At 42.0% G+C, this 25,638-nt stretch overlaps 1 protein-coding gene across 1 annotated transcript in view; it reads right to left on the bottom strand.

Annotated features, from left to right (window-relative positions):
• T265_05680 (hypothetical protein) overlaps positions 1 to 25,638 on the bottom strand; it is a gene marked incomplete at both ends in the record, with an annotated part of 54,416 nt that overhangs the window by 21,552 nt on the left and 7,226 nt on the right. The window contains 2 exons of the mRNA XM_009170749.1: positions 463 to 1,499; positions 10,107 to 10,381. Coding sequence (XP_009169013.1) covers positions 463 to 1,499; positions 10,107 to 10,365 — 1,296 coding nt within the window. The remainder of the gene's footprint in view (positions 1 to 462; positions 1,500 to 10,106; positions 10,382 to 25,638) is intronic.

Genomic DNA, 25,638 nt, shown 5'->3' with positions numbered 1-25,638 from the left:
ACACAAGTCCGCCCCCAGGGTGGATGCCCAGATTTTTGCTTGTGCGGTAGTGACACATACGCTTTCCTGAACTGTAAAGGGAGCCAGCAACGTTGCACACGTCTGTGGTTCTAACGAACTGTCTTACACAGATAGCCAAAGTGTAAAACAGCCGAAAGTTCAGAGTTACCTTTAGTTTACTAAGAAACTAAGAAAACACTTCCTAAAATCTACGCAAGGGCTACTACTTGATTAAACACAAATTTAATAGTGATTTTTTGAGAACAATTTCGAATCTTCGTTTAAACGTCGATGTCAAGAGATTTGCTTACGTCCCTCGGAAAAACATGTGAAAAGACACTTGAGTGTCATGATTAGCCGATTTACTCATGATCAGCGACGCTAATCGATAAGGTATAACTTCACGTTAGCAGTAAGAGTTAACTCCGACAAATTTTAGTCTTCCATTATATCATGACTCACCCTCCAATCACCGTCGTGTGGAACATCAACTGCTTCGACCAGGGATGAATCCGAATATTCAGGCGTCCTGCTCCGATCTGAGCTCTCAGAAGGATTCTGTTGTTCCTGACTCTCAGAGTTGTTGAGTATACTTCGAATATCAGGTGTTACCACAGTTGGTACCTGAATGTCCTCTACACTGCTCGCACCACTCGTGCTGCTTTGGACTTCAGATGGCATATTGAATACTCTCTGAACAACCACATTGGGTTGCCTAACCACACGAATTCTGCGGTCCATACTGCGTCCTGATTGGTTGTTAACAGAGGCGTTCGACGCCTGGTTCGTTGTGGCTTCGTTGTTCAGTGGTCTCGAGTGAATGGGGGGAGCACTCCGATATGTGGTAGAGGATCTATGGGAATCGGGTGCCAAATTCAGCGTTACCGGCGGTCGTGCACCAAATCCAGGGGGATCTATCGAATTGACATTGTTTGTTGCGTTATATCCGCGATTTTCAGCCAGGACACGACGCAACCTTAAATTCAATGGCATTCTAGTCTGTGAAGATGTACTGGCTCGAGTTGGGATCGTCATGCCAGTGGGACGCACACTTGATCTGTTTGTACCTAATACTCTTTGATTATTATCACGTGAGGCACTCAGTGGTGCTGGAGGGTTGTTGTGTGTACCTGACTGGCTGGGTAAGGAACTCCTGGAGTTAGGGTTATTCACCATTAGCGGTTGATCGCTGTTTAAATTTAGATTCGTCCTTGGATTCGTGAAGCGTGGTGCAGCTTGAGGTATGTGGCTGTCCGATAGACCACGTTGAACAATACCAAAATCTAAAGAGAATCTCGTTGGATTTGTGTGTGAAAAACGGTTCAGGTAATTGTCACGTTCGATTAATGCGGAATGAGCGGTATCGTAAAGATGATGATCGAGTTGGGGGTAGCTGTCAGCGGAAGGTCCAGGATTGTCCAGCAGCTCCGAATTTCGGGTTGGAGAAGCTTCTCCCAGACTAATCATACTTTCAGTGTTGGCGGTTGGAAGGTTCCTAGCTATAACAAAATACACAAAGGTATGATCAAAAGAAATATCCTCAATAGTGGCAAGCTGTGAAATAAACCTCAGTTTCAAAACCCCAACTGTTAAATCACCGCACTTACAAGACCGGAAATCAGTCATGATATCGCAAATAGATTAGGCAGTAGAGCGCGGTTGATCTAGGTTGGTAAAAGTAAGCAAATGGTCTTCGGGGTACAATATTTGGTGGACTTAGACTACTCTACATCTCATCTATTGCGGAGGGATTAGTCTTCCATTTCGCCTACTTTTTAGTGAACCCGTTGAGCTTTTTGTTCAAGCACCCACCTTCCTGAGAATCAATTTCCTAAATCACATCACTCAAGCGTGAACATGTTCGCCTCTTCAGACTTGGTAAGTCAGGTGCATCCAGGGTGCGTTGGTGGAGCAGCGGCAACACATTCTATTCGTACAGCAGAAATATGGAGTTAGAAATCCCGACAAGGCCAAGGATAGCACTACTGATTCCTCTCCCTTTTGGTGTGAACTCGCCTGAGAAATTTCGGCGGTACGGAGGGAGGGCTGTTCAAACGACAGTGATGTGAAGGCGAGTTTCACAAAATGTTAGCACCAAATCATCCATGCTTAGCAAGGGGCATTTTTTTCTACCCCAGTTCTAGAGCAATAAGTGTAAACACTAGATTAACGGGCGTTCTAATGTACCCTCGGCAGGACCATCCCTGCAGAGCAAACATGTTCGGCCAATCTCACTAATGTGCCTTGTGGGGACGCTTTATTCGGCTCGATTCTATATCAATTCCGGTACCCGGGAATCATAAAGCATCAGCGTCACAAACCGGTTAGAGTTTTCCAGGGCTAGGTTCTTTTATGGACATCCCACCGAATTTTGTCCACGGGTTAAACAATTTCGGCTCTAAACACTAAACAGCCTTTAAGCCTGCTTCATGATAACAACCTCCTCTATTCATGTTGGTGATTGTCCTCATTTTGGATTAGTAATTACCACACAGGTCTACCAGCCAGTGGGAATCCCAATCACTGTTGTGGGAACTGCGGTATAAACATTTGAGTGATGAATCAACCTTATCAAACGAATTACAACAGAAGATATGATTTTGCAACCAACTCGCCTTTACAAAAGAAACGTCGAAAATCTCCAACGATCGATAACCAAAGTCTTTGTCACACTGTATCAGAATTCAACCACTTTACGGGTCATGAGAACAGCACCTGAAGACATCTGACGACAGTATATCATGCGGTGCAGGGAGTGGACCCATCATGCTATCCATGTGTCGTAGTGAAGCATCGAGTTGAACTTAAGGGTCGAGGAAGGATTTGCAGAGATTTGCTGCCGGTAAGATTCGTCAAATTCTACTGATGGAGTTTTTTCTTCAATTTCCAAAGTCTCCTCAGATTTACAGGTACCACAGGTCTGCTTTTTATCAACAGCTGCTCAATAATCCGTCCCACCAATCACTTGGCGGTATCGATCGGTTAACTAAGTCAATTTTAAGTTAAAGCACAAAACTTTCTCGGCCCTTCTGGCTCTGATGAAACAAGAATAGTACCCATTGTCTTGCACAAGTACTATGCTATGCTGAAATCTGCACAAAACCGGAATGAAATACACTTAGTGCCAAGCATACATGTCCGATCCCCAAAGGTTTGAAAATTTGAACTTTTCTGGGACAAGGCCACAAGGCTGGCATGTAGGCCCCTGATTTCCACGGTAAACCAATCTATTGAAGACGAGTACCTTCGTGGACGATAACAGAATTCAGGATCCAGGAAACTACGGCTCATGACACCACATGGCGGCTAATACAGACTAGTAGCAAACAGCTCTGCTAACCTGGTCACCGGGGCCAAACTTGGAGAAAGAATTCACGTCCACACATCCTCGAAGCATAAAATGATATCAGTACTTTTCCAATATAGTTCGTATATTTCGATATTTCGAATATCGTACCAACTGAAGCATAAGACGGTCTCTGTCTAGCGCATTTAGTTGAAGAATATTAGAAAGGAGATTCAGCTGTGATTCAGTCGCGTCTCCCGTGAAAACCAACTTGTTATGAAAATGAGTGTATTCGGTGACTTTTGTACAAGCTGGGCTCAAGTAGAGCATAAAGTTGGCGAAAACTCGGGGACCCTGCCTGCCTGATGATACAGTATACGAACGAAACTGATCTTGGGTTGTCCGAGAGTTTTCAGCAACCTTATGAGTAGATCCTCCATGCACCGAATCTTCTGGAAGAGAAAATCAGTACTAAATTCTCCAAGGCAGAGTACGTTTAACGTAGCCTTTAGCGGTATACCTTTCTCATGCCAAGTTAGATGGCTCATCGGCTATTTGGAGTATTCATCAGACTATGCCAGTTTGAATATCACTTGGAACACTTTATCTCAACAGCGAGTCATCTTTAGATTTTTATCGAGGTACCTTCAGATTCATCCTACGTTGTCTCCCTTAAAAGTTGTAGAAAGGCCAGCAAAAAATCAATCGTTTAGGTCAAATTGTGGCCTGCATGGGCACTAACTTTTCCCCACGGTTATTTCAGCTTTTGTCAACCATTTGAACCAGAAAATCGAGGCCCTACTAGTGAGTGGACCGCATAGTAACACCTTCGAGAAACTCTAGCCTTAGAGACGACCAAGCTCAGACGTTGCAGCAATTTTTATCATAAACCAAATGGGACGTTAACAATTTAAACGAAAAATAAGGCTAATGCAAATAGCACAGGAAACTAGGCAAAAACTGAAGAACCCCAATAACCTCTCACTAATTTATCAAGACTATGCGCTCATGTTCCGAAGATTTCTACGTTCAAAGCACTACACAACATGTTTCAGTCCGCTTGAAATCTCCTGACTTTTCAAATAAGTTTGATTAATTTAATGATGCAAAGTTTGACTCCGATTTTAATTGAACTAAAAGTATACGGAATGAACAAAAAAAAATCAACCGGACTTAACCCAACAAAAACTGCCTCAGTGGTAGATCCGGAGTGACCCTCATCTACCGCTTGCCGGTAGTCAGACCTATCTGTCCCCATACAAAAAAAATTAGTCACTTAGGCGCACCTAACCGCCAAACACTCAGGCACAAGCTTTAATAAAGGGCGAAACACTTCGAATCGTAATCCTACCACAGACATACAAGGTGGCGTGCCTTTGGCCTTGAAAGATTTCATTCCGTTCAGTCGACTGCAGTGTATCCGAGATGCTTGCGGAATGCACCACTCTGTGTACAGGATGTCGAGGGGGGGTTGAGTTTAGACTACTTTCGAAGTAGGTCTCTTCACATGAAACAGCACTTGTGAATAGATACGAGAACTGGAAGAGAATTCGGCTTCGACTTTTTCATATGTTTGCATCGAATTTCACGAAGAGAGTTACACCATATTTTTCCACATGTACTAACGGGCAACTTTTGTCTCCGTTATCGTTAACATTTCTGATAAACGGGGCCAAACTATGAATGCACCGAATATGTTAACTTAGCTCAGAATTGTTGAAAAACCAATGGAAAGTGGACTATCACTAGGCCCTAAAACCGTGTATAACCTTCTGTGGGAACCCATTGAACAAGGGTCGTATCATCATGGATAGGTTTCTTTCATACTGACGGAACACTCTTCGGCAGCTCACAGCTGGTTTTACCCTTCTTCCGTCAAACTGATCTGCTCGCACACCAAGTCGTACGTGAACTCCCAAACGCATCTGTTTACATGCAAACGAATATATGGTAACGGTGGGAGTTAACTGAAGAATACCACAAATAAGATGAGAGTCAGCTGGAATTCAGTTGAGTTGCCCGTGAACACCAACTTGCATATTATGTCCCGTAAAAACGTGGACCGTTCATAATCACATAAAGATGCATTGGAGCCCAAACCAGTAATTGCGTTTTTGCATTTTTTCTGACGTTCAGTGGACAGAACGCTGAGCTACAGGCAATTGGTTCCAAATATCAAGGAAAATATGTGGGTGACCGACTCTACCGCGCTACTGAGAAATGCACAGACCAAATCCACTTAATAAGAGCCTGTTCATGACGATAAAAACAGACCACAACGAACTGTGGCTACAGGTTACGCGCCAGCATCACTGTGGCGGTCAGGGCGCCCGTAATTCGGGGACAGAAAGTTGTCCACTGAGGTGAAACTGTGGTTTGAAAACTTGGCTGATCAGTCGGGCTGGCTGACCTCTTAGTGAGCGGTCACTGCGATACCACAGGATTGGACAGGACAAGCAAAAGGGACTGAGATCGTGGAGAGCGTGTGCACGCGCGCACACATCCACAAAAACCACACATGGGTGGTTCAAGTTCTGGCATGCGCGAAGATCCAGCATTAAAACAGATAAAAGTGGAAGGCACAAGAATGAAAAATGCGGAGTCGAGACTTCGAAGGACTTATTTCCTCAGGTGGTAACCGGTGATCGAGAGAAGATGACCTGTTGTTACTTGGGAAAATATCCAAGATGGTTAACTGTTCACTGAATCGATCCATGTTCAAATCAGTCACATCAATCTTTCAGTGATTTTGGTGTGTGATCTACCCAGTTTACATCATCGTACAGTCTACCTCGGCCGTTAGGTAACATTCAGTTTTTCTCAAACAACACCTGCGTAGAATCATTTTAGGAACCCAGTCACTACTGAGTAATTAGACTACTAACGATGTTAGGGAACCAGTCACTAGTGAGTAACTAGACTACTTACATATTTCGACGTATGTGCTAAATCAAATAGCGTGAGTTCGGTAACCGCTGCGTTTTAGGGTTAACCACGTGGACATCACACCTGAACCACACAAGGCGATCGGGTCCTGCTGCATCTACCTGATGAGCTTCCACCAGAACGAGCTTGGTGGTTGCCTCTTCTAGAACCAACCACTGAAGCGAAGAACTGTACGGAACCTGTTATCAGTAACAAAAGTCTGCCTCAGTCTGTAATACTGGAGATTGCAGTTTCATTTGCACATCATTTATCCTTACGGGTTATGGTCAAACAGACTTCTTTTGACCCACTTTTTTCCAAAACACTTAGCTCAATCAACTTTCGCGTAGCAGAGTGTACACTACCTCTAATTACACTTTCCGAAAAACTATCCGCGAGGATCTCAGGGGTGCAATTTTTTGTAAATGGTGCACAGACTCGAACCCGTGCACTAATATGGAGACCTACAGTATGGTTATCGCGTGTCACTGGTGCCCTTTTTGCCCAGGATTTTTGAGGTTAATCTCTCAAACTCATAGACAGCTAATCTTCACCGGATTAGGGAGTGTAGAGATCATGATTCTGGTTAATTCATTTGGTAATTCCTCGTACTTATCTCAGCGGATTTTAGGCAAACATTACGCATTTACAGGAGGTCACGGCAAGTACTGGAGCAGACGTCATACAAACAGAATTTGATGGCACCAACGAACTCGCAACCATTTTTTGACAGGGACCAGCCAAAACGTGATACACAACGGACGTTCCGATATCGAATGTTAAACACTACTGTAACCGCTGTACGAGTGTACCACTATATTCCACCACATCCCAGACGGTTGCTAAACTGAAAGGTAAACTACAAACACATACGACTCCATAGCCACTAGCATTATCCCGAAACCTCCTTGCGAAATACCCAGGTATTCACAGCGGCGAACTCCATACAATAACGCCACAAATTTTTGGCATATCGGTGTTGTCCACTTGGCTTCTGTGTTTTTTAAAAGAAGAGTTTGGCACCTGGTTTCATTTTAAATGGGGTCTAGATGTGATATCCTTGATGTCTGATGCAAAGGAGCTTGTTTTGTTTGATGATCCTCTGGACCCGAAAAGGACCAAATACTCCCTAATTGAGTTTCACTAGAAATCGATACTATCCTGAAAAATGGTGTCATTCGTTACAGCTTATTCTTTCCTTTGGATTCTGCTAACCTGCAGTATCTTTCTGACCTGAGAATTCCAACTTGCTAACTTCTTAACTTACACTCTTTGACCAAACAATGTGGGATCGCCTGTTGGACGATCATCCATAGCCTTGGACCTAAGTGCAGAACATGCTCAGCCCCTCAGATTCGAACCTTTCTCAACAGGGCATCAGGCGGTTCCAAAAAATGTCAAATACGAATTGACAGCTTGCCCAGTCCTCCGAACAGAGATGGTCAATTCAAAAAGTACAGAATAAAGTCTTTCCTTGAATTACATAGCCTGTAAGCGACTTCCACACAAGCTAGTGAGGACATGGCGTAGCTACCACGAACTAGCTACTACGATATTGTCAGTTCGTCGGGTCATCCAAGCGCAGAACAACGGAAATTCCGTGCTGTGTCAAAAATCACTTATCTGCACTTTGATGAGGGCTGAATATTTTTGCCAAATATTCTATTATCAACAGAGATGTACACGGCTCAGTGTAACTGCATCATGGCAGAATCGCAGTGTGGTGAAGAAATGCCTAGCTTCTCAAGCTTTTGCTTATATCTGCCATCACTTGCACTTTCATTGGATTTATGTGGATGCGAGCTGTTTCATAGCCCATGTGAAGCACAAGAATCGGGTCTACGTCCATTCTTGGATGAAATCAGAGATGACAGATAATTTTCTTATTTGACGTTTTATATTGGTTTAAATGTGTGAGGTATGCGCTTGGGAAGCAATCAGAATAAAGTGAAAAACGGACGGTTATCTAATTGTCAAAGCCGTCTTCTGTTGCTTCTCGATTCTTCGTCTTCCGACGACGTGCGTGTGGTACCATTGATGTGTGTAGGAGTAACCACGTGAACTAGATTGCGTCAGGCTGAGTTTCAGGACGTAGCATTAATCAGTTTAGCACAGAATAGCTGTTTCCCGCTCACTGGAGATTACCAGCGCAGCTCACGCGATAGTCTATTGTGAATATACTTGCAGTTAATTCTGTGGATCATCGATACGTTTCTGGTAGGTAGCCTTGACTGGGCTGATGCGTTTCACCATGTGAACAGGCCCCCAGGTTCATGCAGTCTGCTCTTGATTATTGTCCTGGTTCACAGTAAAATCCACTTTAGAACGATCACACACACAAAACCTAATGCTTTGTTTAACAACAATCCTTGCGATGCATTGATCCATTTTATGTGAGTGCACCTGACACAAACTCAAAAAGTTAGTTTGGCGCATAGTCGACAAAGGCAGCTATTCGCACGTCTCATTGGCTAAGAAATCTGGAGTGACAATTTTCCGTTTGTGAAATTTGATTCCTGTAGTTTCACACAACTATGCGTATGTGTGGATGAGTGCTGTCGATGAATCGTAACGAATGGTAGAATCCACACATGCACACATTCCTCCGTGAGACTATCGATGGTAAAAGATGCCTCCTGACTTTACTCACGATACGAATATGAGGTTGCTCCGCAGAGGTAAGACACGATTAGGCGTTATTTACACACTCCACTGAGTATAGTCCGATGCGATGAATACCTTAGTGACTAAACGTACTTCCTGGTTCTCGCAATTTACTACCGAATAGTGTGGATGAAAACATGAATTACGAGTAAGCGTTAGATGAGAGCTCGACAAGCGTGCTATTGTTTTGTGATTAGAACATACGAGTAATTTCAGGCACTGAGTTTCGTGTGGCTTCAGGATTTGAATACCAAGATCAGGCAACCTGGTCATCTGAATGCTTTAATCTCTCCTATCGGACTTCACTAGGAGAAAGTCATCCTGTGGTTTGCGTAGCCGAAGGCCTTTTCACGAAAGTAACCAAACACACCCTAATTTTGTTCACTAAAATTTATCCATTAGACAGACATCAGATGCATAAGCCTACACAATGACTGTATGGCTCACGTAGCACCGTTTCACTTTAGTTTTTTTTCAATCATGTCGTCATAGCGAAATTTATTTCCAGAAAGTACGAGACCCAAAGGGTTCAACTATTTCATTTAACTTTAATTATCCAACCTTGGGGAATATGATCCTGGGAGGTTGGAAAGTTGAGCAATAAACCTCTGTTCCGGGTATCGTGATAGTTACACATTCTGACCGAAAATGAACCAACTACCCGAGAAGTTTTGACCTCACTCGTAATAAGATGGGATTTGCGAAATATCAATTCGGTTTTGACATAAACGAAGGATTCGGATAGGTGAGTCCCCCGTCAAAAACAAATTGGTGTGCAAATAAGTGCATTTCGCCAATTCCATGCAATCTGGGCCCGGGTAGAACATAATGTTGACGGAAACTGGGGGACTATATCTATCTGATGAAAGGCGGAACCGATCGTGGGCTGTCAGAGTTTTGAACAATCTAATGAGTAGTATATTGCGTCTGAAGTGGGATTTCCCACACTGAAGCCCTCATTCTAACCTTTTAGAGGGAAGATCACGGTGATCAATTTGTTTAGGAACGCAACTGTGATGCCAGGTTTGGCAAGAACAGATTCACTTTGCCATATTTTCACCACATCTGGGTACCAGATTCCAAAAAGAGTAGTGGGAATTTACTGCGTGTGTTTCTGTCGCCGAACAAAGTGCAATATGGCCTTTTCGATTAACTCTGTGGTTGGATTATTTGGCACCTTACAAGTAGCAGCTTTGAGATTATATTCAACTACTAACAGATTTTGACTAACCACTAGAGCTCCTCTGCAACCAGAACGGTGAAACTTCATTCGAAAGATAATGTGAACGATAAGGCGCGCTTGCAGGAGGAGGCAAACATGGGCGAAGGAAAATCCTGCTGTCATATGCACTCGTATTAGTGGGAAGGTGTCGGTAGCTGCGGAACATTGAAGACTGTCGAGGGATACTTATCGGACTTGTTTCTGCCTCGTCCTGTTCCATTATGGGTTGTCCAGACAGAGTATTTTGAGACCACGCTGAAGGTTCCATCGGATACTGAACACATCTAAAATGAAGAGGAAAACCAAAAATTCGACTGAGAACTCTAAAATCATGCAACTATTGTAAGGACTGTAGTACATAACAGAGGGATGGTCATTTTTATGATTAAACCTCCTACCAACAAAGCTGGACTGGTCAGATTTGTCTGAAATGAAATGACCAGGTTGTAGCTATATGGTATTTTAGTAGTGATAAAACAAGTCAGCGGAATATAAGCTCACCAATGGGGTGGGGACAGAAACGATATGTGACCAAGTTGGAAGACCCTTACCCAGCCCAAGGACCTGATCATCAGTGGTAATCAGCGAGCAAAATCTGTTGATGTCCCCGATACGGTTTTGTACAACCAAGCGGACTACTATGGTGTGGTGGTTGCGAACGTGATTACGTATGAACTGATTGTCAGATCAATTCAACGAGCGCTGCCTGATGATAAAGAGGCTTATTAACACAAGGCCATCAGACAACTTAACTTGTACTCCTGAACACACACCTTTATTGTCCGATGGAGCCTTTCAAATAAAACTGAGTTACTCTAATATATCCTACAGCTGATCTGGCAAAGCAGTATGTAAACTATTTGGACTACGTAAAAGTGACAGAAGTAGATGGAAGTAGATTTCAGAGGAAAAACCGATTAGAAAACGGCTGGTGATCTAGCTGACTGGGTCACATAGGTCAGTACTGCTATCCGAGCCGATGGGTCTGCCAGTACATTTCAAAGTAAAACATGGGCTCTCATTGACTTAATGACAGAAGACAGATAATAATCGGATCATTATTAAAATACGTGAAGCAAGTAAGGTCATGCACAACTGTACATAGTATCAGCAGTGCGCGTCGAGAATTTCAAAGAGGGAAGTCAGTTTATGGTCACGGAAGTAGCGGAGCCGAAATTGTCTGTACGCACAATTCCAGTAGCTGTGTTTTGATGAAACGTGGTTCAGTGAATGACAAGACCGTTCGACTGAGATCGTAAAACGGTGTTTTGAGAGCTGCTTCAGAGTCAACCACCCCTTGTGACCAATAGATTAAGCAGTATTCCTGATCTTGATATTCTTGGTCTTGCAATCTTGATGTACCATTGATTTTTTCCGCGGCAGTTCATTCCGCCTAAGTGGACATCGTTACAAATGCAAATGATCTGGTAAATAACGCATGAGCTAGAGTTTTCGGGTACATGGTGCACCCGATGGACTGAATCAACTGCTCTTGTTGTAGAAAGTAAATAGAAGTTAGTAGATGCATGAGTGCATGCACAAGCTGAACACATTTCAAGGCAAACTTGATCACTATGTGATCACCATCGCCAAACAGTCCGCACGCGGATGAAATTCTGGTGCCTATCTGCAATCAGCAACATAATTCGATTGATAAATATGAAATGAGCAGTCCCAACAAATGAAGTCAAACGTTATACTTTGAGCGCTTCTTATCCCATGAGTAAATCAGCCAAACTGTCCTCCACAAAATACGTCTCCTGTCTGCTACTGAGAAAAACTATTTTGTTATGCAGAGTAAATTCAGTGAATGTCCTGAGCTGTGGGCGACAGATAAAAGTTGCAAGTGAGCAAGTGGAACCCCTCGATAGAAGGTTGTGACTTCAGGAATTTTTCAGACTTTTTCCACAACTGCTAAAATTATTACTCGCCTTGAGTTGGAATCTGTATGGGTAAGAAGGAAGTGCAAGCGATATTCATCGCAGACAGCCTTCACTTAATCCCCTGCTAATGAACCTTAGACACTTGGGTGGCGCGTCCTACTGAATAGTCCGGGTAACGAAAGATAGTAAGGAGCATATTTCAGCGAGTATCATAATAATCCCACTGATGCGGGCCAAACATAAGACCATATTGAGGTGACCGACCAGTATCACGGTTTGGTTGCTATCTATCCATGAATTGTGCAACTTCGTTATTCCAAAATGAAATGCAGAACTGGTATCATACCACAGACACGTATTCTATCATCATCAGACTGATGCACGAGTACCATGGATTCCAAAATATTTTACGGTGAATTTGGTCTTCGTGGAGTAGAATTGCACGTGACCATGTTAGAAAAAACACCCAGTAGCGCCATGAAATCAGATTTCAGATTTCAGACCGAACTGAGAAGATAAGATGACATTCTTAATTCGATTAAAGCGCAGCCTGAATACTTTCGGTCCAAATCTGCTTACTTGAAGCGGATGACTTTGTTGGAGCTTTTTGCGACTTGGGATCGTACCGTAATGTTAAAAAAGACAAGTAATTGAGATTCACATATTGTTGTCTTCAGTATCCCATTAATTAATGCGTCTCGTTACTGAAATACGCCAATATCAGTAAGCTACGCTACTTAGCCTGTATCATTTAATTACATATCGAGTGCATCGGAAAAGCCTGTTCAGTAGGGTTTGAGTTTCACACACTAGACATGGGATCGAAACAGAGCTTCATGCCGCATTCTATGCTTACTTCCCTGCGTTATCGATTTCCAAGCCTTTTTTTGTATATCTCTCATGAGGTTCTTTCGCGTCCATATAGGCTATTTTATGTTGGAAGATTCTAGAACATCCACACTGACGGATGACTTGGCTTTTATGCACCGGCAACCTTGCTGTTCCTTTCTTATTCGTAAAGGCTGCCCGAACTGAATACCTTCAACGCCCATTTTCGGATACACATTCAAAAGAGGAACAGTAGAGCCCAAATCCGTAACTAGTCCATCCACATGTTACATCGCCTCTGCAGTACTGTCTCGATAATGCTTGTATCCAGTCAGAGGGGTTCACACCGAAATAATTAGTTAACCGGCTAAGTGACAACTGTTTATTTTGAAAAAAAAAACACTTTATGTTAAAACGCTTCCGTCAGAGAGCTCTCCAACCATTAAGGGTGGTCCATCCCGCAGTTTGACTTTGAATGCATGCTGTCAATTAACCATTCATTCTCATTTGGTGACAAAGATGGTTCCACGATAATAAAAACTGAATCAAAGTAAGTCAGACATATCTAATGGCGACCGGTCAATAGTGGCATGAAACGTACTGACACTTTCCCAGAATATAATAAACTAGGTTTTACTGCTTCCGGAAAGTTTTTTCCTCTAGAATTCTGTCACGCACCCTTTCGAATACCTTTCATTTGGTACCAGCACAATGCGCTCACCTAAATGGTAGATAATTTCACAGCTGGAACGTTAATTCCTAACAGTGCAGTACTCCGGAAATTTCGTGTTTTTCGTCAGTTGACTATGGCATTTGCTTGTGTCAAGTTCGAAATGAATACTTTACAACGCATCCTTGCACTTCGTACCGGTCTATCACAGCACCAAATTATTCACTATCTCACTCCCACACAACTGCAACTAACGAACCAGTTCACTGGTTTAAGCACAGCATCATGCATAGCGAAAAGTTAAACTTTCTAGAAGCTGAGTTTTGTCGAAATCCCTTCCAGTAACCAAAATAAGGAGGATCGAGGTGTCCTTATATAGTTTAGTCTGACTTATTTACTCGCTTGAAGCCACGGGAAGTTGCGCTTATACCAGCTCCTCAAAACAGGTTGTGTGTATGGAATTTTTGCACAAACAACTTGCTTCGCAAATCTTAGTCTCACATCCTTCATCAGTTTGTACCCTAGTTTACCTTACTCGGTTCTTAGCCATCCACATACAACATAAGATACAAAGTAAATATAAGTGCAAGATGTTCATCTAGTGAAGTTTGCGTGCTAAGAATAGGTTGAATCCACTGTAGTCAGTTCCTAATACTCATTCGAATCTTCTGTATTCGTACTAATTAGTTAAAGAAGGCAGCTTGTCCATTCAGTCTCAGATGATTCTGTGAGCAAAACAACAGCCAACAAATTTCTCTTCCAGAGACCAGACTGTGGTCACCTGAAACTAGTTTGAAGCTGTTGCGCAATACATGTCGAATAATTTGTGGTGCTAGCAAGCATTCCAGAAGTCGGCTAATTTTCATAATTTCTGCCTAAATTTCGACTATTTATTTTGATTTTCCATTTCATCGTTTTTTTATTTCTTTTCTGCTGTCAGAGAGACAACATGACCACTCGGTGAACAGCACTGCCAATTAATTTACGTTTTATCCATGTTTCTTGGAATTCAAACCCGGGCGGCATTACCACGACGTAATCAGGCCCAGAAAGGAGGCTAAACTGTGCAACTGATCTCGAAATACCTGCAGAGTATGGTACGGACATTTTTCACATATAAAGCTATCGCATTCGTGTTGACATGTTGAGGTTTTACAGGTAGGTAGTAGAATTCGTGATTGTTAGTGACTAACGGACAGCACTGTACCAAGTGGTTGATAGCCAGTCAGTGAAGGATGAGGGAAAACGCAAATATAGAGATTGTCTGATAGAAGCACAGTTTTAATTTCGACTTTTCTGAGGCTTTTGTGGTATACGAACCACAAAACTCTCGCTCGTGGCATAAGTAAGCCCTATAGGTTTTGTTTGATTACTCAGTGGTCCGCAATATGCTTTCTTCTCGGTTAGAGTGCCATTCGCCATCAATAAATCCGAAAGACCGTAATCAAATCTGCCTCCGCAAGCGGCAAGAAATTAGTACTTCAAACTCCAACAACGGTCAAAAGTCTGCGCTACCTAAGTTGTCAAATGATAGCACGTTTCTGCTGAAACCCCACTCCTTGTCTATCAGCCTAAATTATTGCCATCACTGCTTTGAAGGAGATAATATAGCTTTTCTCTATGGGTAGGGGTTTTGTTGTAAACTGCCAGCTGTTTAGATTATGTCCACATTAACTAGTATTCCGTATTTTACGAGTTCTTCATTCTTTGCCGGATCAACCAACAAAATTCACGCAACAAAAGTCTGGTTTAACAATTTCCTCGAATCGGAAGACACATGAAGGTGGATCTGCGTAATACCAGCATCTATGCAATGCCGCCAATGACGAGCATAGCTGGCATGCTGTGCCAGACTCCCATGTGATTACGCAAATTGTTATACTAAGCAATACATGATCATGACGTATTTACACTTTGCTGCATCAAACAACTGCAATGAAATTGTGGAATTCTAGCAGACCACAGATTCTTCATTCTAGTACCACAGTGACTACCTCATGATACCCAAATATGTCAGTGTCGTCAGATTCATCACATCTATATCTAATCAGTGAATGTCACTGCAGGGTTTATGAAGTACCTGTGTGCGGTTGGTACCAAACAACAGCCCGTCGAATTTTGACGCAGGATGCATGCTGGTTTTAAATGAAACTGCTGAATAAGTTGATGCTCTTGAGGAAGTTAATCACGTGCGATTCTTGAGATCACATGCTATAAAAAACTGGGCTCATTAAAAAAACTGACCAGCGATAAAAGAGACGTCTACGGCATAGCTGTCATATTTGGATTGACTCTGCATTCTGTATAACCTGAGATTCATCGTTTACAGGTCAGATCATACACACAGAGTGATGAGTTGAGGGAACGGATATCAAACCTTGTTTTTTCCAAAAGCACTATTGTAGATGAGAAGCTGCTTTTACGAAGAACGCATTTTGATGGATAACATGAAAACTGTGTTCCTTTTAGAAGAGACCAGTGCGGCAGACCCCTTCAGATGGTTTTCCACAAGAAAAGACTCTAAGAACATGAGTTAATCAGACCGTACTTGTAACAACCTTCGTTTGCACTACATCTAATACCGAAAAGCAGTCACACTACAGCAACGCTCTGACTAAATGTATTGTTCCAAATTCAAGAAAGATTATATTCTCATAGCTGATCAATCGAATTCAGGCCTTGCACGTAATTGAGGGCTTAGACAGCTAGACGTGAATTACTCTGTGTAAAGGAACGTAAATTAAAAAGATACCAATCTTGATGCAGGATAAAAGACCAGCTAATAATAGACTGAAACCCGCTTCACGTGCATACTGTCAATCAAGCCAACAGCGACTATGTGTGATTCCCATTGTTATAGGTCATTAATTCTCCACGTGCTCACACGTGTAAATATGTGTTATGTAATTTGCTACGAATTTCCACCTTTCCAAGTGGATGAATGGTTTCAATCTGATGAAACACTTGGAGAGACCACCGTAGGGAATGAATATCTGGTTCGGTGAGACGCGTGGAACCCAGGGCAGATTTACTTGTGTTTGTGATGTGATTGACACGTTGAGCCCTATGATGAGCATCATGAAACTTTATGTACTTTACTTCAATTCTTGATGTTATAGCAAAATTAACTTACAGTTTGTCGCACAAAAATATGGAATACATCGTACGGGGTTGGATATACCTGTAATCTCACAATGAACCACCGAAAAATGTTATTTGTGATATTGTCCACTTTATTCAGGAAGATATTTGCCCCAGATGACTTAATACTATTTTGCCCATAGTCCAAACTTCGAATACTTTGGTGCACCTTATCAGAAGCCAAGAAATTGTATTGTTTTTACGTCTATGGTTTCTCTAAATGATAACCATGCCTTCATAAAAACCGTTTCCATGTTCTGAAATCCCATTAAGGTTGTCAGGCTCCTCCACATAAAACCACGTGAAACCATCACACAACCTTGCGATGTGTGTCGCTTTCTCAAATAGGAAAGGAGCCTTGGTTGTCAAAGCTCACTCTCGTCGAAGTTCACCGCACTGATGGATGTCCTTTGAACCCTAACCTAATGTTGTAGCAACTCCAGAACACAAGGTTTGTGAATTTCCTGTGAAGCCAGAAGTGGAAACCAGATCACATTGCTGTCCAGCGTTAAGGACTGTCACCAGTAGAATAACCAAAGACGACGTCTCCATTTTTGAAGACGAAGGCCAAGCACAAGCTTTCTTGGATACACTGACAACCATCATACCATTGTAATAAAAAAATGGCGGCTGATCGATGGTAGTGCCACCCGTGTTGTCAGTTTCCAGATAGTCCGACTGAACGCTTGGAGATGTAGATGGAGATGCTTGAGGTAGGCTAGCACCAAGTTCCCTCTCTCACCCACTCTTTTCTATTATTTTCCTTCCAACATAGCTAGGTAAACTTTGTGGTTGTACGGTGGTGAAGCATCATTGGTAACATTGATGTTGCTGTCTCTGATATAGAAGACACTTGAATCAGACAGTGAGTCAAAGCTTGATTTTTGCCATTTCGGCGGCGCAGGACAGTGGGCTTGATGCACACTCGCCTGTCTTCGACGTTGAGGCTGACTATGACACCAAGGCTTCTCAAGTCAAGCTGAAATAACCTAATACAACCGAGCAGCTGGCCATGACATCGGAGTCATACGCTTTGCTAGGATTGGGGTTTAAAATGAAGCTACACTTCATTTAAGTGACAACAGTGAGAGGAACAGTACGTAGGAGTAGAGGGCCGTGAGGTGGAATCAAGTTAGGAGCTAAGAACGGGGTTGCTAGTCAAACTAAAAGTGCTTCACCTGTCAGTCAAAATCACAATGGATAATTCGGTTGGCCAAAGTGCAACCCATATAAGGGACTAAAGCAGATGGGATAAAAAGTTTGATGCCCGCAGCAAAAGCTACGCCTGCAGTCTTAGCCATGTGAAAATCTCAATGGCAGTCAGCTGTCATAGCCACGTGAAACCACCTGAATCTTGTGCTACTTATATTCTAGAACGAGATCAGCTTTCATTCGCTGGCTGCTGTGGTGTGGAAATACGGCTTCTGTGGGCTTAGTATTGAGCTGTTGACAATCAGTGAGTTTAAATGAGTGCTCCTTGAGAGACAAACAAATTTCAATTTGCTTTTGATTATGACTAAAGCATCAATTCTTCATCCATACTCTATCAAACAATTACTTCCACTCTAAACTAAAAATTGCAATGAACAACAGCTTTCATTTATACCGGAAAACAAGGTGAAGTCCTTTGAAGATGAGTCAAGCCAGGCAGCCGAACCTGGTTAAAAGTCAGGGGAAGGCTCCTTCGGGACCTAATCGAAGTCCAGGCATAGAATGGCTAGAAGTAACACTCCATTGGTGGGGTGCTCAACAGATTTTTTTCGACTTTCCGCCAATTTTACACAATTCCTTTCTAAATGGCAGGTACGCCAGTGTATCACGGATTCTCTACTGCATCGATAGATTCTGATACAATGGATTGTTTCGGAACAGTCTGTTGTGTTGTCCCTCCAGGCAGGTCATCGAAAGGAAGAAATGTAAGACAAGGCATACTTACCTTGCTGCATAAAACAAGACATCACAAAGTAAACTAGAAAAAAGGTTCAGCTCCAATTTACAGAATGCTACAACGGAGATGCGTTACCATTTATTTCTCTGGTAATGAAAGCCCAAGTGATTCACACTAATGTATGTATGGAAATTTATCCTCTCAAATAAGAATTAATTTCTGACAAAAACCACCTCTTGGATTCTGTATGGGTCATTTTGTCAAACAGGGTAGCAGAATACAAAGCCAAATATCGATATTTAGATGAAAATGACATTTTTCCTTCATATGGAAGGGCTCATAATAAGTCAAAATGATTGACTCCAAATGACTAAGCATTACCACATGATCCAAGGAATAGTGATGAACTAGTGATGTTCATAGAAGTTTGATAAACAACGCCAAGATGACAAGAATCCAGAACGTGCTTAACGAATGCATGGGTACGAATTGGAAACCAAGGGTGACTCCTTTACACAAACAAGTAGTTTCTTCCTGTTGGGAGAGGTTACGCTCATAGTACGGATGACTGCGGTCCCCATCTGTTTACTGCGGGCATCTGTTTACCCGATTCGGGCGTTATTCCCCTTTATTCAAAAGTATCATGAGTGTCTTATTCGCTGTGGGTGTTCTTTCATGCATAACAACTATGAAGTAAGAATTTGCATTTTGGAGCAGCCTTTCTGTTCTGAGATTCAGATTGTCATCCAGCTCTACAGAGAACACTTCAGGTCTTTGAGAGAAACCGTTATTAAAAGATAAATACTAGGGTGGCTCACCAAAGAATCCTAACCGTTTAGGAATAACGTGTTCCCTACCAAATACAATTTAAAATAGGTATCCTAGATTTCGAGAAAGAAAAGAATCAGAACATCGACACCGTTGGACATAAGATATTCAGTGCAAGTCATAGGTTGTACCCACAACACTCCTTTGAACAATATGCATGTTCCGATGGAACTACTCGACTTTTTGCTTGTCGAAAAGAGCAGCACTAAACTCGACCTTCAGTCAGGCTAATCATTACGGGTAACCACTGACTGAAGGATTCCATTAAATTAAAAAGTGAATTACAGCCATTTGAGATTCAGATGTCAAACTTTCATTTTCACATAATGAGTGATCACTTCGCACGATCACAAAAGTAGACATCACGGAGTGCTTGGCTACAGAGCCACTTCATAAACTGGTCCAACTTATTTTGAACAAAGAATTGCGTGGATGTGTCTGCCTGCCCACTTTTGCTCAAAGGAGGACAATACAATTTTGTCACAACCTGTAACTTGTAAATGTCGGCACACACTTAAAAAACTACATATGCGCCAAGCGTGGAGAGCAAACTTGTTTGCATACCACAGAGCCACTCACCCGAAATACCAGTGACAGAAAGTGGTCAGCGGTGTGTGGGCGGTTTGCGTAACGAACAACAAGTAGCCTGAGAGTTCCAATTTTGTATGCAGTCGCGAACTGGTCGGTAAGACTTTATGCCGAATTTCATTCTCATGCCTAGTGGAAACCCTAGGCTTGTGCTTTCAGAACACGGTTTATGACTGAAACTTACGAATATTTTCCTCTGTTTTAGAGCAGCTCAGTGGTTAAGACGGAAAATTACTGATAGGAATATCCTAGTGTCTAAGCATGGATAACCTGGAAGTACTGCAACCTTCGTGCTTCCATCGGGTCGCACCGTGGCTAAATATGTTTACGTCTAAGACACTATTATTACAGTTTTTGTGTGGCATTCCATACTTGACTAGAGAGAAGTGACAAGTTCTTTTAGAGAATGCAGTACGGTACTCAAATTCAAGTGGTAAACTGCATCAAAAACAATAACATGAGAACTACCGCCTCTGACAAATAAGCCATCCAACAACTCGTTCTATCACGGAAAATATGTTAAACAAATATATTACTGTATCAGTTAAGATGCATATAGGAGTGCGAAATGACTGTCAAAGTAGATTACACTAAGCAACTCAAACCAAGTGTTACACACCATTTGTTTAAATTTTTATTGCCCAATTATTCTTTATTTTTTATTTCTAAAGCAAATACTAATTTTCCTACTCGTTTTGCAAAACTTACACCACACGAAATTCACCTCGGAATAGCAAAAATCTTATAATGAGGGCCAGTTAATAAAAGTGTAATTGAACGGTTTGGAAATCAATGGTCCAGTGTAATGCTAGTCAACAAAGAGCCAAAGCTAATTTTCCAGTGTGCTATTGCCTCTATCCAGTTTTAATTATGCGTACCATATTGGACGCACAGCGGCAACATTCACGCAAAACAACCAAGGAACTGTGCATAGTTCCTATTGAAATACAGTTGGTACTGACTTTGGAGCTCCCCCAACCGAGAGATTATACTGAGTGTAGCAAAGATGGTCTTGCATTTAACAAAGCGAATTCTAATCTTGCGGTAAAATTCTGGGGGTGTTCAGTTGAAAACATAGTTAGTTACTTACATCGTATTTGGTTCCTTATTGTGCTCACATTTAGTTTGCTTGCATCGATTCCTAAAAGTTACTTCACCATTATTGGGATGTAAACATCAGCACATGAAATAAGTCCTTAATTCCAGCACTTCACTCACTATATATCCAGTATCTTTCACGGACACACTTGCAGTCCAACAGCTCACGGACTACGTTGCATCCGATAAAAATTGGATGATCCTGTGTGATACTCTATAGAACGACAACAATACCCATCACCCAGAGGCCTCTTAAAACAATAGAAGCAATGTCTGCGAAAAACATGTGCATTCTACATGTGTACCTAAATTTTTACCAGCGTCTGACCACAAAAGTCATAGATGGAAACGAATGAAGCAAAACAGAGAATGGTGTTACTAGTGGGTAAAAGAGGCTTATGATCTAGAAGGTGCATATGTTAACAGCCGGCAGACATCTCAAGGAGGGACAGTAGTCCGTAATTAGCTTAAGTTAGCTACCTTGAACACTATTGGGTCTATTTTGGTTGACAGATTTAGTGGCTACCACTGAAAAAATACGCATTTATCCCGTGACTTTACTGGTTTCTCTCGATAAACTTTTAGGCGAATTCGGTCTATTAGCACAAAGTACTTTATTCAGGAGGTAGTTGGTTATAGACTCCTCTGAATACTACCTCATTAATCCACTCCCATCAGCAGTAAATTAGACAGCAAGAGCAGGTATTGCGAATTCACGCATTTCGTCAGAAGGTGGTACCAAGCGCAACATACATATAACAGTTGCTATAAAGTTAGGCTGACGCTTTAAAATAAAAGAGGTGAAAATTACCATTATTTGTTTACGGCTATCTGCATACTCTGTTTTGCTACAATGATGGTACTTGTTGTAGGGCTGTGTGGCCTCGCAGACATCTCCAATCAAATCCAGCTGTGACAATAAAACTTGCTTAAGAAAAGATGTCCTTCATATGTATAGGCTATGTAGTGGAGAGTGGCTTTATTTTAAAGTGAAAACGAATAACAGTGGTTGAGGGTTAAAGCAATGGCTGAAGGACAAACCTATTCTGGTCGTAAAAAATGAAGTGAAGCAACAACTGTAGGGAATCGGTTTTCTCGTGTTACCGAAAATTGCCCACATCTAAAACCGGTTGTGGTAGGTCAAAAAGTCATTTTTCACATTTTTTCACTTTAGTTTAAGATGATTGTTTCTGTTCCGTGATACGGTAACCACCAAATTTCAAGAAAGGAACTATTTTATTTGGATGGCAAAGAACACACATCTTAAAGGGCTGTCTCACTCAAAATAAAGACTTAAGTAATGCTGAAGTTCTACCTTGAAGGAAGCTCAACCTCAGTGAGTTATAATTGCCTAGGTTGAGCGGAAAAGTACATGCCACCCTTAAGATCCATCAGAAGCATAGCATTCAGTAGTCCCTTACTGAAAGCTTAGAATACGCACGGTCCTCTGAAAGACAATACATAGTGCTGAAGTACAAATCCGTTCACTTGCTCACGTATGGCAACTCAGACGCATTTTGTATGTATGGATAAATTAGCGGTGATGCACTCATTTTGCACGTCTCTGTCAGGGGTTCAAAATTAAGACACGGCAAAAACATGCATTTCTAACTAGCTCTGCAAAGCTTCGTCCTAGTGATTCCCTTATGCCGTAGACCAGCCCTAATCACCGCATCGAGACGGGAATGGGATGGCCCAAAATGAGGATGGTAGGGGAACAAAGTTGAATTTGTGCCAGTTTTGTGCGCACTCATCTGACCAAAACAGGTGAGTACTAAGTACATACACAACGCAGTTCCTGGTCGAACGTTCCTGGTTCATTAGAAAGGTACCTTGTTTCCATACAGTCGGCTTAGTAATTTAGCAGAGTAAGGTAAGTTAAAAACGAAGCTTTGCGTTGCCGAACGGTTAACGGTGTCTTCTAAGCGAAATGTAAGTGCCATAAAAGATCTGTGTCATACCGGCAAGTTCAAAGTTCCATACGGTATTAGTGAGTATTACTGGTCAAAAAATACATTTTGAGAGCGCTTAAGATCTCAATTATCGAGGTAGAAGAAATTGGGTGCCAACACGTTCTTTTCATTCCATTTTTTGAAGACAGAAAACATACGTAAATGTTTCTGCTCAATCTGTTAAAGCCTGTATTATGAGAGTGTCCTACGTGCCCCTTGAGAAAAAGCCATGTCCCTTCACTCGCAGAATGTATGATTTAGCAAACCGTGATCATATTCCTTCGATACTCCCGTCAGGAGTGGTCCTGGGAGTACGCTTTGTGAGACTGGGAGTAAAATTAGCACCTGGCCTGCTTAGCAGGGCGCAAGTTTGCACCCTCTGTATCACTAAACGTAAAGACATTTGTTCTCCACGGACCACAACTGGTAATTACGTGAGGCTAACACAATAAGAATGCTCCTTTCTATCTACACCGCTTTCGTCCTCAATATGGCGCAGTATAAATGAAAATCGTGTTTTTTCTCAACTGCCAAACGAATTAATTGTGTTTCTATTTTGGAGCGGACGCTTGTCATTGCCCATTGAATCCACGGAATTCATTAGCCTTATGTGAACACTGCATGGTGGCTTTGCTGACCTCTAAAGAAACCAAATCGGGGAATATTACTTTGAAGGAGCAACAAATTACGATTAACCGTTTAAGCTTCTGTCAGCTTTAAGTGCCCCGGCTCAGACAATAAGCTGCATTTTGATCAAAATCCTTCTTACAAAGGATCTAGTCAGGCTTTTTTTCTAAAGGTAGCCATAACAGGTTTGTTGTACCACGGTGGGCAACGTTCTTCAGAATTGCATAGGGTGAGTGGTCCGGATTTCATCCCATGAGAAACATACAGACAAATGGTTATAAGCTACTTCTCCGGCAAACACTTCCTTATGTCTCATTCAGCGCCGTTCCTTGGGTCTCTGATGCTGACACGTCTATCCTCAAACCTCTGTCAATAGCACTAAACAATAGTGTAAACCTTATGTCTGACTCTTGCGTAAAATTGTTTTTGAAGAGAAGCTTTCTGATGTAGAAAATAATAATTCACAATCAACAAGATTTGACAATTACTGTGCATGCCTTGTATTTACGACAGACTAAAATAATGTTACAAATCGATACGTCCTGTTTTCTCAGTGGTTGGTGCAGTAAGAATAGAGAGAAGAAAAAGAAGCGTTTTCAACCCTTTCATGACTCCAACCTGCAGCATAAACATTAGGCAACGACAAGCCCTATACAGTGTGAAGACGTTCGGACACTACGGTCACAGTTAATATGCTAGGTAAGTGGTTCTGTGGTTAAATACTTTTCATTTGTGTGTTGCTCATCAAAGTTCGGACCACATTGGGGCACAAAGCCGTTCTGGAATTCCTTGCAATGCTCTTCAGCTAAAGCAAGTTTCATCTGAGTTTCACCGATAGACATCACTTAATTTGCACAATTCGTATCAGTAATCTTCTGAAGATTCCTACAGTGTAGAGCGCAAACTAGACCAACGAAGCTCTGCTTATAAGGGAGCTTTCCACGTAGGTAAATGTAGGTACACCGGAACCTGTGTTATTATCAAGCTAAGTACGACAGATGGCAGGAAAAATTAGCTGTAAAAGATGAGAAATGTCAATGACAGCAGAATTTCTTTTATGCTTCTTGTTGTTTTGGCATACTATTCGTCAACGCCTCTAACCTTATGGAGACATCAGAACGCTTCTTGGTAAATAGCACAGTTATGTGTTAGCTGGGATGCTGATAATGTTACCGTATCCGATACAGAGGGCAGTTTGGGTTTTTATACATTTCGGTGAGCCAAAGTGCTAAACTGCAAAACAGTAGTGGTGAATCTGTTAACGTAACAGCGCGCTATCTGCATGAGAACCAACGGATATGAAGGATTTGCTTCAAACTGAAGGACTGAAATAGTGTCCCGAAAACCATATGTGTCCGCTGCGAACCTTACATTATAAGAACGTAGCTACTGGAGTGTACAAACCACATTCTGTGGAAAGGTCTCACTTATTGCACCGGAGCTCACAATATTCCGAGTTTTACCACTACCCAGTTTAAAGTTCCAATGTGACAATTTTGTTGTATGGTCCTCAAGGAAGTACAAACACTATGATTCTACAGGCCACCTGAGCAATGATGCAGTTCGTGACAATTTGTGGATGAATTAAAATCGAATACATTTTGGTCAGTACCACATTCAGGAATACAATACACTCCTCAAACAGTAACACTAGTCTTGATTGATACTAGACTTTTTTCGTCAGAATGTTCTATCGGAGGTCAAATGACTGACAGAACCAGACCTCAATACCTCTTAGGATTTCCATACACGTCACACCTACATGTTTTCAGGGGGATAAGTACATGCACAGCTACCGTATGAAATGCACATCATCATCATCATCAACCAGACCTCATCTTAGGATTTCCATACACGTCACACCTACATGTTTTCAGGGGGATAAGTACATGCACAGCTACCGTATGAAATGCACATCACATCCATCATCAATGACAGCAACATCAGTGTTGGCACTGATGCTTCACTGCCGTACAACCATAAAGTTCGTTTAGTTTATATATATATACATATATATATATATATATATATATATATA

Source organism: Opisthorchis viverrini (assembly GCF_000715545.1).
Source record: "Opisthorchis viverrini unplaced genomic scaffold opera_v5_108, whole genome shotgun sequence".
Taxonomy (NCBI): Eukaryota; Metazoa; Platyhelminthes; class Trematoda; order Opisthorchiida; family Opisthorchiidae; genus Opisthorchis; species Opisthorchis viverrini.
Note: the sequence above shows the minus strand (reverse complement) of the source record. Positions and strands in the feature narration are given on the sequence as shown.